The sequence below is a fragment of the Papaver somniferum genome, chromosome 2 (assembly GCF_003573695.1).
Source record: "Papaver somniferum cultivar HN1 chromosome 2, ASM357369v1, whole genome shotgun sequence".
NCBI lineage: Eukaryota > Viridiplantae > Streptophyta > Magnoliopsida > Ranunculales > Papaveraceae > Papaver > Papaver somniferum.
This window is the reverse complement of record NC_039359.1, coordinates 10,661,809-10,678,104: the sequence shown is the minus strand read 5'-3', so window position 1 is coordinate 10,678,104 and position 16,296 is coordinate 10,661,809. Positions and strand designations below refer to the sequence as shown.

At 37.9% G+C, this 16,296-nt stretch overlaps 2 protein-coding genes across 2 annotated transcripts; both read right to left on the bottom strand.

The window, feature by feature from the left end:
• Nucleotides 1-1,582: 1,582 nt before the first annotated feature.
• Nucleotides 1,583-5,003, bottom strand: LOC113346892 (FT-interacting protein 1-like). The gene is made up of 3 exons (XM_026590442.1): nucleotides 4,711-5,003; nucleotides 4,568-4,599; nucleotides 1,583-4,480 (listed from the first exon to the last, which is right to left on the bottom strand). Exon 3 carries the CDS (start codon nucleotides 4,141-4,143, stop codon nucleotides 1,813-1,815), a length of 2,331 nt encoding a protein of 776 aa, XP_026446227.1. The 5' UTR covers nucleotides 4,144-4,480; nucleotides 4,568-4,599; nucleotides 4,711-5,003; the 3' UTR covers nucleotides 1,583-1,812.
• A 1,985-nt stretch (nucleotides 5,004-6,988) lies between these two features.
• On the bottom strand, nucleotides 6,989-15,858 carry LOC113346891 (DNA mismatch repair protein MSH6-like). The gene is made up of 21 exons (XM_026590441.1): nucleotides 13,973-15,858; nucleotides 13,525-13,621; nucleotides 13,210-13,312; nucleotides 13,054-13,107; nucleotides 12,881-12,955; nucleotides 12,611-12,679; nucleotides 12,432-12,512; nucleotides 12,006-12,200; nucleotides 11,348-11,889; nucleotides 11,072-11,201; nucleotides 10,716-10,807; nucleotides 10,429-10,607; nucleotides 10,155-10,357; nucleotides 9,944-10,045; nucleotides 9,236-9,398; nucleotides 8,753-9,042; nucleotides 8,531-8,668; nucleotides 8,149-8,228; nucleotides 7,926-8,025; nucleotides 7,606-7,735; nucleotides 6,989-7,425 (listed from the first exon to the last, which is right to left on the bottom strand). Exons 1-21 carry the CDS (start codon nucleotides 14,898-14,900, stop codon nucleotides 7,172-7,174), a joined length of 4,005 nt encoding a protein of 1,334 aa, XP_026446226.1. The 5' UTR covers nucleotides 14,901-15,858; the 3' UTR covers nucleotides 6,989-7,171.
• Nucleotides 15,859-16,296: the final 438 nt, after the last annotated feature.

Sequence of the window (16,296 nt, the reverse complement as noted above, 5' to 3'; positions counted from 1 at the left end):
CAGTTAAGGACCATATTGCTACTGTTAGATGGAAAAGAGATCAACTATGGGTTTTGTCCATAACTGAAATTCTCTCTCTTTCTGAGAAATTATCTACCTGTCCTAATGGTTTTTTAAGCTCCCAAATCTCAACACCTCAACTTTGCTAAGTGCGCCTATGGATCTCTCTAGCAGTCCACTGCTAAATGGTTACAGTGAGTAGAAAAGAAGCCTCGCCAACATAATGTGTGAACACAATGATCTACAAATGATTTTCTGCTGAAGAAACGAGAGAAAACAAGAAGATGAAAGAGCTGAGTAGGGATAAAAGAAAATCTCAAGGAATCGAACAGACACTAGGGGAAATGATTTGGTCAAAACCTATAAGAAGTAAAAAGTTTGTACTGACACCATCGCTTGGCCACAAGTCTTTGTACCACAACTAATACTAATGACTTACTAGTTGCTGGAGACTGTCATTTATTAGAACATGATCACATTAACAGCCAGAAAGATGCTCAAAAAACTTTAAGATGCCATATTAATTTCAGTTCAAACATTTATGACTGTTTTGCTCCCAATAAATCTACAGCATGTGCCGCGTGATGACCTATAACATAATATAGAGTGTGGCGAGACAAACTAAAGATGTAACTATTGGATGTATGATGTAGATTCTATATGTATGTTTAAATACGATGGAGACAAACTTTCTAGCATATCCTACATTGGAGGTAAACACGACGGTGGTGAGTCTACCAACTTGTGCAGTTTTATATCTTAACAAAATCAATGTGAATTCCTTGACGCACCAAAGCTAAGAAATCTGAAGAACATTGACTAGTGAGCTCATTGTGGAGCGCCGACACAACAAACCATACAGCATCCATATCATAGAAGTTGGGTTCCTCAATAGACATATAAATGATCAAAATCTGGATAGTAAGCTTATCTTTGGAGCCTTTCTAGCCAATTTCTCCACATTGAAAATTTCTTTCCTAGCAAATCCTCAATAGGCTTGTCCCTAATCACCTGAGGGGATCACAAAAATTAACTACAATACATGTATAAGATTCCGTTCTAGTTATCAAGAAATGTACTTTCATACTTAGAAGTTGAGTAGCTATGAGTCTTATCATGGGTCAACAAGAAACAGAGGAGTTACAAACTAAAATAAACTAAATTGAAGTGATAAAAGCAATACCTTTCTTTAATGCAGATCAAGTTCTTTTGTTCATACATGTTGGTCCATTTCACACAGTTCCTAGAATTTACCCATCTGTTCCAAGAAGAAAAAAATGAAGCTTATTACACTGAATTTTTATATGCAACAGAAGTTTGATAAAATTATGATGCTAACTTCTAGCAGGAGTCCAGGACCTAGAATGATCAAGGTAGATTGACTACATTGACAGTTTGAGCAAAATATATCACAAATGAGCTACCTGGAAATATGGTCGAGGGTAGAGCATCCACCGGAACCTTGTTAGTTGAGAGTTCTGAATTGTCATGTGTAAACCAACCTACAATAGTTTATATGAATACCCACAAAATGCAATATGAAGTCATACAAAGATAATAGATAACACAATTCACGCCAAAATTTAGAACATCAACATGCATTGATTACAGAATCAAACAACAAAGTTAGAAACAGAAACCTTCTGACTTATAACATAAAACAGACACTACAGAATTCTATCATTCTTACAAGTCCTGAACAGGGAATGAAAGAAGTTTCAAATTCATACCGAACACATCACTTGCATTCAATTTAAAATGAACAAAACAAGCTACTTCCGATTAATAATCTAGCAACATAATGGTTACTTCTCATAGCATACTATCAGTTCTTGCAGGCAATCGTCTGAAAAAGTTGAGAGGTACTGAAGGAAGCCTGTGACGGAACCTAGGATGCCTTAATACATAAAATCCAGCAATGAGGGCCACAACTCGAAAGGGTGTAACATAAAGTACAACAGCAGCAATCAAACAGAAGGTCACGAACAGAGCTGTAGCTCTTGGATCACGCCAGCTCAAGAGAGACTGCAATCTTTCTCCCTGGGTTGCCAAATCACCAACCACAGTTTGAATCCTCCCTGCAACACTTCTCAATCGATCATATCTCATTCTCACAATATCATTAGGTCGAGAGGTGGGAAAAGTATCAAACTCTTCGTCTAGTTCATCTGGATGTACATTATCAGCATGGGAGAGTCGAGTATCCATGTGAGGTGGATTTCTTGGTCTCCAGCGGAAGTACCAAACACCAATTAAGAACAAATAGAGAAAAACGGTGGGCAAAATCAATTCCGGATACAGAACAAGTATTATGAAGAGTATGTGGATCAGAACTGTAGTAAGAGGGTTTTTCCAAACACAGATTTGATCAAACCATCTGGCAACCGCGATTAATCCGCTCAGAACTCCCATAATTCTGAAAAAATTAGCTCTGCTCCTTCTCATACTCCACATATGTGAATCTACATCCAACATATACTCCACAACCTCTTTCCTTAGTGGTGGTTCGGCACGGCTTAGCCTCATCGAGACTATCTGATGAGCTTGGTGCCTTAAGTTATCGAGCTGAGTAACAGATAACGGATGAATGTAGTGCATTTTGGGTAACAATGGCTGAGAGTAAATATGCATCATATTAAGCAAAGATGAACATGTAAACCTTACAGCCAACTGAATCTCACCCATTTTCTTGACTCCGGATGGATGAAGAACCAGAAGAGGATATGAGTGTGTGTAAACCCGGTCAGTTTCAAGTGTAGAGAGCCGAATTCTCACCTTCCCGATCCTCGAATCCTTAGCACCACCTTTATCTCCTCCTCCATGTAAATGACAGTTATCAAAAACCCCAATTGTAATAACAGTACAAGGATCGTAAACCTCCCATGTGTATTGCTCATTCCATTTTGGAGTAGAGCTATCGATAATAGTTCTCGTTCTGACCCACTTCTGCCCATATTTGGCCACACAATAAGCGTCTGTGGTGCCTCGGCCGTCTTTTATCTTCATCGGAAGCAACCCATTAGCAGTTAAAATTCCCACCTCCAGAACCCCAATGTTTTGCTTCCACAGCTGCTTCGCTGTAGGTCTGAGATCACTACTATAATGAGTGGACTCGTCAAGTACATGGTACCCACCATCGAGACAGATCCTCAAATGAATCCTACTCGCAAACCTACTATCTTTCTTCTTCTCTCCATCAACAATAATATGTTTCTCGAGATTAAACCACCTTGTATGCACAGATTTATAGTCCAGCCTCCTCTCAACAGCCTGTAAAGGGATCGCACATCTACCCAGGATCTCATCCTTGTTTGGTCCCACTCTGTCTTCCACACTCAAGATCAGATGCTCCTCAAACGGTTCCGAAGCTACAAACATCAAATCCTCATTCCATAACGGATTAGTATTCCTGCTCGGAGACACTCTTGTTCTCAAAGCCTGATTCCCAAGAATAGCTTTAACATAAATTTCTGGAAACTTAGTCTTGTCAACATGTTGCAAGTCCTGCGCTTCGATCACATTTACCCTCAGATACCATAACTTAGGAGACAGATACACCTTGGACCGGAAATTCGCAAGTCCATCACCACTAACAGATGCAGCATCAGAATGCCACGCTTCAGGAAACGCTTCATCAGCTTGAGTACCCATCCAAACAGCCAACATAAGCTCTCCTTTAGCTTTATCTCCCTTTCGATCTTCCAACCTATACCATTGTGGTGCCAAAGGACTATCTGGTGGAACTCTCTTTGGAACTTCATTAAGATCAAACCAAACCCTCCCCATAAAATCATCTTTCACAAAATCCTTATCTTTGACTAAAATCTCAACAACAGAAGCTTGAATCCTTTCTTTTGAAAATGCAAACACCTGGTTCCATTCTGGGTTAGACTTGTTTTCGAAATGCCTAGTGGTACCTTTGTAGTTACCAAGTTTGACTTCAACATAAGGATCACAACTTCCTGTAACATCTTTAGCTGGTAAATCTTTAGCTTTTACAACTCTAACATATAGATATTGCATTTGCTCAACCAGGTCATAGGTACTAGTAAGTTTGTCACCAGTAAGACCTCCACCACCAAGATGTGGTGATGTCTCTTTTAATGAGAAATCCTCCGGTGGGTGGTGCTGTGGACGCTGCATTTTGGATATGGACTGAAGTCTCCAGGAATGAAATGAAATGAAGGAAATGGATGGTTTTTTGCTTTAGCTTTCAAATGTTAAATGAAAACCTAAATGCTTGTAGTATAGAATCTGAACCCTTGATAAGTTTACCTAGAGATGTGGTGGTGGTGGTTGACTAAAGAATTTGAAACAAGAAAAAACATTCAAACTGGTTGACAGCAAAGATTCTTAAATGAGAAAGAATTGGAACAGACAAACTTGGAATATGAACCGTTTGATTAAGTTTTCCTAGAGAAAGAAAGAAAGAATTGGAACAGACAAACATTAAAACCCTCGTCTCCAGATCCTAATAAGCCTGAAAAAGAAAGAAAAAAACATGATTCAGATTTATGGAGATTCACTAACTAAGCAACAAAGAGAAGAGTGTAAAAACAAAACTAACCTCGTAGATTTCCAGAGACAAAATTCACAGATCTGAACAACAATCAGAACAACAAAGAACAAAATGATTTAGTACTTGTTCCTCTCATTGTAGATGATGATGATGATAAACATATGAACAACAATGTTGAAGAAAATACGTACCTTGAAAGGTAAAAATGTCGATAGTAATGAATAGAGAAGAACTCAAAAAACAAAAAAGTTAAAAATGAAGAGACTGAGCTTTGGAGTTGGTTCAAACTCTCCCTCTGTAAAAAGTGTTTTTGGCTCTCTATCTCTCTCACACACTCACTCACTCACTCACTCTGCTGAACCCTGAAGATCTGAATCTAAAGAAAAGCAGAAAGAAAGAAAAGAGAATGCTTCTTCTGTTTCTTTCTCTTTCTCTGTCTCCTCTTTTTTTTTTTTCTTGAAAGTGGGACTGAACTGGACTAGACCATGGAGGAGAAGACAGTAATGGGTAAGTATAAAAAAATAATGACAAGTCAGAGAACCCTATGTATGTAGTCGGACTAGTTAGTATATACCCTCAAAGACTCTGGTCGGATACTTGGCACGTGCGGTATGACCGTTCCTCCTCTTGTTGTTTTCATCGGGATTCTCGTTTAATATTTTATTTGTTTTTCAAAATTTTGTTTTAAACCACATTTAATGAAGAAAATCTTATTTGTCTGGTTTATTTGTCGGGTGGGGGCAGCTAACACGTAATATTCTTGTAATCTCCTCCTCTCCCACTCCCCACCTTGGCCCACATTCCTCCAGCTAGATCAAGAGTGTTAGATTTAGACCCGTTATCATACGGCTAATAGGGGGTACCCACTACCCATTATCCACTTCTCATAAAATATTTAACTTGGGATTTGTGCATCAAAATCCTGGTTCTACTGCATCTACATCCTGAGACATAGAGATACATAAAATGAAATTGGTAAAGATGAGTACCGGAATACAGGATGATTTTAAACAAACACGAGGATCGGAGGATGCATCTACATCGTGAACTATAACCATACTGCTAGGGCTTAACATGGTTTCGATTTTTCGCTGGAACCGGACCAATTAGGAAGAAACCAAACCGAACCATTACTAATGGATAGGTTACGGTGTAGAAAGTGGAAAACCGATAGTGTTGGTTTTGGTTTGGTTTGACCTCTAAAACCGAACCAAAAACCATTAGAAAACCGATTAATTTTTAAACTTAGTTTCTACCATTAATTTACAAGTAGTAGATTCTACACATTGATTTAGAGGATAAATAGAAACCCTAAATCTAATATTTCATTATGATACTCTCCCTCTTTCTCTTTCTCCTTCTCTCAGTCGCCTCCCTTCTCCACCCCCAACTACAGCCGCTGCTACTCGATTTTTTTCTTCCCGTCTTCCTTCTTTTTTATTTGTCAATAACTAAATTAAGATATATTATATATCTTCTTTTGATCTCTAGAATTAGAGCAAGCTTTAACTATTTTTGATATTTTTTGTATTTTTTTTGTCTGTAAATTTGTGTAAACCAATACTATCGGCAACTACGATTTTTTTATCTGTAAATTTGTGTTTTTTTTTTTTGGTTTGACATAATTATTGGTTAACCAAAAATCACTGGGACAAATCGAAACCAACCGGAACCATTTGGAAACCAAACCAATGGTTAATGAATTGGTTTGGTTTAGATTTTTAGAAACCAATAGTATTGGTTTCGATTTTGGTTTGGCTAGAAACCGAATCAAAACCGACCATGAACAGACCTACATACAGCGACAATTCCACTTCCGTAGGAGGAAACAAACACGAGAGAATGGGAGAGCAAACGTAAAACGCACTTGCTGATCAAATAAGCAAAAGGCCAAACTTCAAAGAAAAAGAGATGATCTCTCATATTCTATGGTATCCAGCTGTATGTATTTGTCTTTCTCTCCTTATTATTTTAAGGAAAGAAAAGCCTTTTCTGCGGGGTCCCACCGATCTCTTTTTCCTCACAGGCTTTTAGTTTTGATTGTGTGTAACGTGGGGACCACTTACACGTGCCAAACAATAATTGGGAGTCTTTTCGTTAGTGTTGTTGGTTCTCGAGCGCATATGTCATCCTCCTTATCGAAGTAAGCTTCTCTCCGCAAACTACTCGTAATCTTTTCTGGGGGCCCATGTTGTCATATCCAACATATTCCTGACACACTTTAATGTGGGACCCTCCTGTATGTCTCAAGGAGGTCCCACTTTAAAACTCAGCAAGAGTCAGCTCAGCCATTGAGCTCCATGATTCCACTACTGCTTGGGGATCACATGCACGCACTATTTGCCCATACCAAAAAGCGTTGCGAGTTGAAACAACACGGTATCGATTGTCATCCGAAAGAAGATGCCGTATTTAGCAGTGGCTGAAGTTGCAAACTTGCAACATCTAGTGTTTCTTTGTACATTTATGTACATACAGTAAATTGATATAAAATAACAGAATTCTTAGGCTATTGATTGAAAGAGCCTTTACAAATCCAAAATTGGCGAACTTAAAACCAATAACACTACAAAATTATCCATCTATTTGTTAATTACACGAATGGAGATGAATCTGGATTAGTTGTTAAGTGAAGGAGAAATCATCATGAAGCTAGTGTTCCTGCAAAAGCAACCGCCGTGCGGTTTGTTGAAGTTCACACAGCAAAGGCATTTTCTTGACCTCAGAATCTCCAGGGCAACTGAAGTTGGCTAGAAAGTGGCCCAGTTCTTTGATAAGGGATGCAAAGTTTTCATCCTTGTTGCAACTTGATGACTCCCCTGTTGGCTTGAGTTTTTTCTTCCCGTATACTTTCTCAAACTCTTTAGACATTGCTGCAGCTTTCTGCAGCACAGAGTCAGGAGTACCTGAAAGAAGAATATAAATCATTTTCAGATTAGCATTCAAATAAAAAATAAATAGCAAATGTGTCTGCACAGTTTTCACCCAAAACATGGAGATTATCTGATAAAGGCCATGGTGGAAAAACTGTTGTCTTAATGGTTTTTGATCCTCCCAAGGGTAAAGAACAAGAAGCTACTGCATACCTGCTAGCCGTGCAACATTGACACCATAACTCTTGGGACATGCACCAGGTGTCAGTTTGTACAAAAATGTAACTTCTTCAACACCTCCGCTTTCCTTCCCAACTCGACATCCCATATGGCACAAAGACACCTGTAGACAAAATATTTAAGCAAAGAATGCCAATAAACCAGCTACACAAACTGGAACAATAACGATAGAGCACTGTTATTTCATAAAGTTTTAAACAGGGTCACAGGTGATTGTAGGTCTTATGGCTGAGGTGATCACACCATTTTAAGAAACAAACAAGATTCGTCAATAAAGAAACCGAAAAGTGTACCTGGGGATCTCTCTCGTAGTCTACTGCCAAACGGTGATAGTGAGTAGAAAACAAGCCTCGGCAATGTACTTTGTGAACAAAATGATCTAGAACTGATTCTCTGTTAAAGAAACCAGAGAAAGCAAGAAGATGAAAAAGCTGAGTTCCTCAAAGGAAAATTTTAAGAAAGTGACAAACTATAATTTAACAAAAGCTAAAGATATCCAAGATTGTATGTACTCACGCAATGGCTTGCCCATCTGAAGTCGATGTACCCCGTCCGAGTTCATCCAACGCAACCAATGACTTACTGGTTGCAGAAGACTGCATCATCAATTGAGATTACATCACATTATAGACATTACCATGCGGAACTCAAACATTTAATATTAACTTTAGTTTACACGTTATTATTGTTTTAATCTATGTTTTCCCCATAGGTCTACAAGGCAAACTGGGCATACATTCAATATATAAATGTGGATAAGACGAGCGCAAAATTTTGAGTATGTCCTACATTAAGGTGGTGAATCTGCCGGACTTGTGCAACTTTTGTAAATTAACCAAATCAATGTACAAGTGACATTATCCAATCATTTGTACTACGGCCCAAATTGAAAGCTTACCAGCATTGATGCAGTCTCTGAAAGTTCAGTTAAGAATGTACTCTGGCCTGACATAATATGGTCTTTTGCACCCATCCGAACAAAGATACGATCAACTGGGGATATTTCAAAATACTCTGCAGGGACGTCTGCTCCTAGCTGAGAAGAAGAAACGAGGGCCAGTTGAAACAGGGAGACTATAGGCAGAAATAACTTAAAAGAAAAGGAGAAAAAAAACAAGACCTGAGCCAAAATCACGGCAATGCAAACTTGACGAATAAGAGTTGACTTCCCGCCCATGTTGGGACCAGTGAGTAAGATAAAGCTGGGACATCCAGGACCACCAAGGTTTACATCATTGGGAACAAATGCACCTTTGCCTAGAGAGTCACTTGTCCGGACAGGATGTCCTAAACTTTTGGCGCACAACCGTGGCACTTCACTAGAGGATGGTGAATCTATGATAGTTGGACGACACGTGGGTCCTTCGTAGTAGTCGCTAACAATGGCCAAGCTGATCAGAACATCCAATTCTGCAAGTATAACCAAACCTCAATTTCACAAAACGAGATAATACAGATTGCTGCAGAACAAATTGAACACTTGGAAACCCTTGATACAATTTAGTACGGGTAGGCTTTCGTACTAACACCTTAAGGTTACCATGAAAAACTAGCACACTTCAAACTCACTGCCATGTCTAATGAAGATAAATGATCTACGTACCAGCAATTGCAGAGACCAATTGCCTCCACCTAATGTGATGCTCACAAAAACATCCGATCAACCTCTGCAAAATGCTTTTCAATTTAGATTCCTTCTCAGATTCAGCTTGAGAAAGCTCCCCTAATAGCTTCTTAATATCAGGAGTCCAATACCTCCTAACCCCCTGCCATTTAACAAATAGAGTGAGTGCAATTCAACTGTACAGAACAACACGAAAAATAATTTTAATATAGTGATATAAAAGTATCCATTACCCAAAGACAGGAGCCCAAATGTTTAGTCAGGTAACAAAATAGAAGCATTGCTTTGACCTTTTATCTAGAATCCTAGATAGGTTGTTTACCATTTGAGGAGTAATTGCCTTTCTTGAATGCCACATTCTATGTATGAGGATGATGTTCTATTTACTCCCTCCATCCCCTATATAAAGGCGGAACTCCAATTCGAAGATGGTTTTTTCTAATTATATGCCCTTATTTATTGTACATAGATAATTGCATTAAGAATGAGACAAAGGTTAAAACAGAAAAAGATGGATATTAGGAAATCAAGATAATTTCTTAATCTAAGAGATTTTCCAAATCCCGCCTGTATATAAGGGACGGAGGGAGTGAATATTTAACCTAATGCACTTCAATAAAATTTGAACATCTTCGCGGTGTTATCACCACTTCAGTATATAAAATAATCATTACACCATTTGAGTACCTTTTTTGAAGATCGTAATTCATAGTTCTGAGGAACTCGCCCTTGCAAACTCTCAGGTATTTCTAGAAGGTATGTGTCTTTCCCAACAATAACGTACTTGATCTATGTAAAAGTAAGTTGAAAGATGTCAGTTTTCATCTAAAGCCAAGTAACCAGAAATAACAGTACTAAGAACTAAGCAAAAGAACTATAACTTCAGGCGAATTCTTACAGATGCATCCCGAATAACTTTTTGTTGCTCCTTTAGATGTCTTTCCAGTTTAGATTCGATTTCCTTAACGACTTCACATGCAGAGTCATATTCTGAATCAGCTCCAACATGAGGTATGATACGTCCCGACTGATCAGCTTCTATCCAATCAAAGGCTTCCTTGAAATGCTTTAGAACTTGACTCAGGTCAGGAAGATCTTTACCTATAAACGTAAACTGGGTATTAGATGTGAAATTCTCAACATATATATTGAGGATAGGAAACTCATTATACCAGGTGTCAATAATCGCTTGAGCAAACTAGAATCCACATCATCTAACTTTGCACTAAGAGAAGAGCATGCACAGGTCATTAATTCACAACCGCGTAAAGCAGAGATGAACTCTTTAAGCTGTCTCTTTGCTTCGTCCTCATAAAGAACCACTTTATTCGCATTCCTTCCATTAGCTTCACTGTATTCCATTAAAATCATTAAAGACTAGTCAATTTTAAAACCAACAAGACTTATAAAGTGATAAGCTAAGCTTAAAAAAAATGCAAATTGTTTTTGAACATCTTACCTCCTAGAAAAGAGGCGTCCCAACAATCGCTCCATATCTGGAAGCTTGGACAACTCTTTCCGGAATTCAAGCACATGGGGTAAAGCATCTCCCTGGAAACAAACTAATCGTCGTTATTACAAACAAGTAACCTGAAAACCAATCAGGAATTTCCATCTATCGTGAAGATTAAAATCTAATCACATTTTTTACACCATAGGGATAAACAGTTCAAGAAGTTTAGATTTGGTCTCTTTCAACGAAAAGTAAACAGAATCTGGAGTCTTCCTAAAATAAACTATACGTGAGCACAGGGGTGTATCTGGCTGGAAGAGCTCACTAGAAGAAATAACAAAATTTAGGCAGGCATAACTTACTCTACAACCAGCTACAGCATCCTGACGTTCCCTGATGGACTCTGCCAAATACAGTGGTCTCACAAGCCAATTTTTCAACATCCGTTTCCCAAATGATGTGACACATTGATTCAGTTGACCATATAGTGTCCTATTAACCAATAAAATCATTTTAAAATCAATATAAAAAAGAACTCATTTTACAAATTTAACAAGTATGTAAAGATTACCCAGTAGAACTTCCATCTCTGGTGTTCTCAAGTAACATAAATTTAACAACCAGTATGTAAAGATTACCCGGTAGAACTTCCATCTCTGGTGTTCTCAAATAACTCCAGGTTCTCAATTGCAGCTGCATCAAGAATCATATAAGGTTTTTGAGGGATATCGCGAAATTGGGAGCACGGTAATAATTCAAACTTAGCACATTTAAGCAGTGATTGATCCAGAAAAGCCTTTCGCAAATAGGAAAGGCAACCACCAAATGCAGAAACTGCATAACTTCCACGCTCCCCATCATTCACTAGCCCAGAGAGAACACTGGGTAAATCATTTGAACCACCATCTTCAATATTAGTATCGGAATCTTCTATATGTTTCTTCGATGTTACAGGTTGATCCTTGTGACGTCTGTATATACTTCTGACTTCGGCAACTGTTTTTTCAGCACTCCAGAACTCCAAGAGTGGAACTAACTCATTGACCAAAGGACTTCTCGTATGTGTCAACAAAACTTTCTCACTTTCAGAACTGAGAAGTTTAGCAGGCTTTATGATTTCTACGGGCCTTAACTCAGACAATAGGGAACCCAGTGAATTACGTTCTGAATCATCAGCGAACTTGAGAAACAGAAATAAAACAGAACAAAAAGGATATTTAGTCCAGAGGCGCAACTATCATTAACTTGATGATGCCTGTGTAAGTATTGGTCAGAGAGGAAGACATTCTGGCGTACCTTCCCAAGCATAAACCTGCTCGTAGAAACATCAACAATACAAACACCAATAACTAAGAGATCCTTTTGGTTCTCAGATGCAATGAAACCTTCTGTAACTGAAATCATGTATGAAGCATCAGGCTTTATTGTCAACATTTCTCCCTCTGTCAATGTACCCTTAGTAACGACTGCACATATTTCGCGTTTTACTACCTTTAAAGACATGAGAAATGTGTCAGACAGTTATATATTCAGCAATAAAATTTCCATCAGATAGTATAAGAGCTAAGAAGGTTCACAAGAGAGTGGTTAAAATGATTAAGAATGAGTATTGAGCTAGTGAGTCATTGAGGAGTGCTTATGCATCAAACACTACAGCATCCATTATCTCAGAATTTGAATTCTGTAAAAGATAAAGAAATACAACAAATTCCAAAATCTAACCTTATCTTTGGAACCCTTCTTGCGACGTAATTCAAGCTGATCAGGTGTTTCTGTCTGCTCTACAACCAGCACCCGATAGCCCTGCTCGAGCATGATGACGATTAAAACGAGGTATCTGAAGCATTATGATACTTCTTAGATGAAATGGTGAAATTATAAATGTATGTCTATTGCCCAACCTTTCTAGCCAATTTTTCCGCATTCATTGAGAAATTCTTCTCTGGAAATCCACAATGAGGTTGTTCTCCCTAATCATGGGAGCGCATCCTAAAATGTTAGCTCCGAGAATAGTTGACAAAAATAAAGGGTAATTTGCAGAACCACCGACTATATACGTGTATTGAATTTAATTATTTCATTCTTATAGGTATCATGGGTTGATTGAAAACAAACAGGAATTATGAAATTAAAAGAAACAACAAAAACAAATTGTTAAAATTGCTGCACACCTTCATGTATTGCAAATCAAGTTCTTTTGTTCCTACATGTGCATCCATTTCATACAGTTCGTAGAATTTACCCATCTGCTCCAACAAATGATGAAGTTTAGTAAATTGAATTCTAAGTGCAAAGAAAGTTTGATGATACTACTAAGCTTTTGGTGTGTGAACTAAAGCCATACCTTGAAAAACAAGACCTTGTCCATATGCTTCGCCTTGAATTCCCACCATTGCCTCTATAGTTTCAGAAAAACAAAATGAACAATTAACAAAAAATTAATAAAGCATATAAAGCACATCTGCAAGATCCTTGACAAGACCCTTCAAAAAACAATTACCTGGCCACCTGTCAAATTGTTAACAAAATCAGGAGGCAAGTAAAGAGTGTTTGGATCATAATCAACATCTCCAGGACGTCTCCTTTTAGCATCCCTACGATCTCTGAGTAATAAACAATCCACATGGCTACATGAGAAACTGGTTCTTATGCCCAGACATGTACAGCATTAAGAAAATTAAGACCGTAATCATTACTCCCAAATCATAAATTTTGCAACACCTGTGCCAGCTCACTACAAATGAATGCATGCATAATTAGAGTGCCTAGGAATAGGACTGATGGTGAATGAAGGATAACTATAGAAAGTACTTACTTCCCAAGGAAGCAAAACTTTTCCACTTCACGGTTGCCAAATCGCTCAGCAATATCACCTGTTAAAACATTTTCCGTGTTTGGAGTAAAATGCTCTCCTGCAGTAAGCATTCTCAAACTTTAGTAAGAAAAGAAAGATTCTAATCTCTGTTAAGTAAAATATTCAATTAAACACGCACTGCTTCTAAAATGGTATCACTTTTAATGAACCCAGCACCTATAGTGGGCAGTAATCTTCACAACAATCTTAGAACTTCTTGAAGGACCAATAATTATCAAACAGATAGTAAGCATGCACCTAGAGCCGACTGAAATTATTCGCAAATCTATTACAAGTGCTGCGTTACATACGGGAAATGAACTAAAGTTAAAGCAAACTACCCTATTTGATCAAAACATCCCAGTAACTTTAAGTTTTAGCGGTATGAAATACCCCAAAAATTACTTACTCTCCAGATTAACTGCTAGCCCAAATAATCCACTGGCATTCCCAGTCTGAGATATCTTTGATACAGCTTTACCAATATTCCCCTCAGTTTTGCACTTCTTGTCAGAACCTAATTTCTCCGTTTCCAACTTCTTTCGCTTTCTAGGCTCTGAATTACACCCTCTCTTAGATTTACTTTCTACTTCCTCATTTACCTCTTCCTCCTCCACCAAATCCATCTCTTCCATTTCATCATCAATTATCTCTTTCTCAACATTCTTTCCCCAATCCTCGTCTTCTGAATCATCCCCTCCACTTCCCCCTTCCTCCTCCTCGTCATCCTCCACCACCACCATCTTCAAACCCCGTGGTGACCTCCCAGAACTACTTTTCACCTCCTCTTTTTCAACAACATCCAAAACAACATTTTCAGAAGCCAAATTCCTTTTCAAGCGACGAAATGTAGTCTTTTTTTCTTCTTCTACCCATTCAATCTTCTCTTTCTCTAAATCTAATTCCTCTTCTTCAGAATCATCATACTGAATCAAATGTTTACCACTCAGACTATCAAATGATTTAACAAACCCATCATACCATTGCTTATCTATAGGCCAGTAAACCCTAATTCTTTTCCGTACGACACTTTCTCCATACAATCTCTTACCAGATTCAGGTGTTTTAATGCTGCTTAGATTTGAAGCAGGTGTTGATGGAGATGGATGATCATCATAACCAATTACTAAAAGGGGTTTCTTTGAATCACTGGATTTAGGTTTCGGGGGAATAGATTTAGGGTTTGGCGGAGTAGATTTAGAGTTTTGTTTAACAGAAGGAGCAGAAGAAGGGGAAACTGAAGTATTAGACTTACCGGGAGTGAAGAAGGCAGTGATTTGACTTTGTTTGTTTACTAATGGAGATCTACCATTGCTGAGACGACGTGAAGGAGCCATCTCTCTAATGGTTACTGAGTGACTTGCAGTGACAAAGAAACGGAAACCCTAGAATATATGGGCAAGTAAATGGCGGGAACCACCTAGAATTATTAGCGCCATAATATTTAATGTTTTAGCGCCAAAAGAAAAAAAAAAAAAAAAACGTTACAGGCCACCACCGCCTCCCAGAATTTGGCTTAAACTCCGAAAAATTAGGACGACCTGTCAAGGTGTGTATCGGGTTCCCAAATTTGGAACAACAACAAACATATAATATATAAGGTTCGGGCTCCGAAAAATTAGGACGACCTTCATTAAGAAAAACCTCCTCCCTCTCTCCTCTGTTTGGGCGATTTGTAGTTACCAGTAAACACCATTATCCCGTCTTAATCACCAAAAAAAGTTACCAGTATCGACGACGGTGATAGTCGAAAATCACCATTAATTTTCAAAAATGTATGCTGAATAAACCCTCTTCCAAATATAGTTTCAGAAACCTCCATAACAGCAATCGATTAGCATATTCAAATTCTCTAGACTGAGATTTACAATTTTATGATACTAAGATACAGACAAAAAAAAAAACCCAAAAACACAGGCACATATTTTCTCCTTTTGAAAGATCCCAAGATTTGTCTACTTTTTATCGGTTATAAAGCCTCCAATCTACAATTTTCCTCAAAGATTCATTTGCTGTGATTGTTAAAGACTCTAAGTCCTGATCCAATCAATCGAAAAGAAGACTCTTTTCCTACCCTTTTGTCTCATCTCAATCTTCTTTGTTTCCATATTTAGTCTTATGTTATTTTTAATTTTTTTTAGTTGATTCATCGGTTTTCTCTTCTATAAATTGCGTCATATGATTTTATATTTGTAACCTCTTTAAATTGGTTCCCAATTCTTTTTCGGTCCTCTTTATTCGTCTAATTTGCTTTCTTAACCACTATTGATAGATTGTTTTTGATCTTAGGTTCCATGTCAATTTTTAGATCTAAGTTTTTTAAGTTTTCCCATAATTTAACCTCTCCTCTCTATTTTTCCCTTACAGGTGTTTACCCGTTAGTCGTTACTTGGTCTGGTCACTGTAATCTTTCAACATTTATCTTCAATTGGAATAAAAGAAAACCTCGCGTTTTTAGGGGCCACTCAAAAGGATTTAGGGGCCAACAATAAAACAAAAAAGGTCACCCAAAGGGAAAATGTAGCCAGCCCTTATCTCGCGTAATTCGTAATGGCAAAATTACCCTTATATATTCGGAGGATATGATAACATTTTTATCCTCCGATTTCAATCGGAAGACAAAAATTTACCCAGACTTCCGATTGTAGTCGGTGTAGTATTAGAATGATTTCTGTTTCATTTTTTCATTTCTTTTTCATTTTTGAGTTGTTAGAGTTATAGAGAAGAAGGTGA

Bases quoted from the DNA above. Each gene is read 5' to 3' on its own strand.
- LOC113346892 (XM_026590442.1), bottom strand. From the start codon at position 4,143: ATGCAGCGTCCACAGCACCACCCACCGGAGGATTTCTCATTAAAAGAG.
- LOC113346891 (XM_026590441.1), bottom strand. From the start codon at position 14,900: ATGGCTCCTTCACGTCGTCTCAGCAATGGTAGATCTCCATTAGTAAAC. The intron at 12,201-12,431 runs GTTAGATTTTGG...ATGTCTTTAAAG, and splicing joins AGAAGGGTTCCAAAGATAAG to GTAGTAAAACGCGAAATATG. The intron at 10,808-11,071 runs GTAAGTTATGCC...GTTTGTTTCCAG, and splicing joins ATGCTGTAGCTGGTTGTAGA to GGAGATGCTTTACCCCATGT.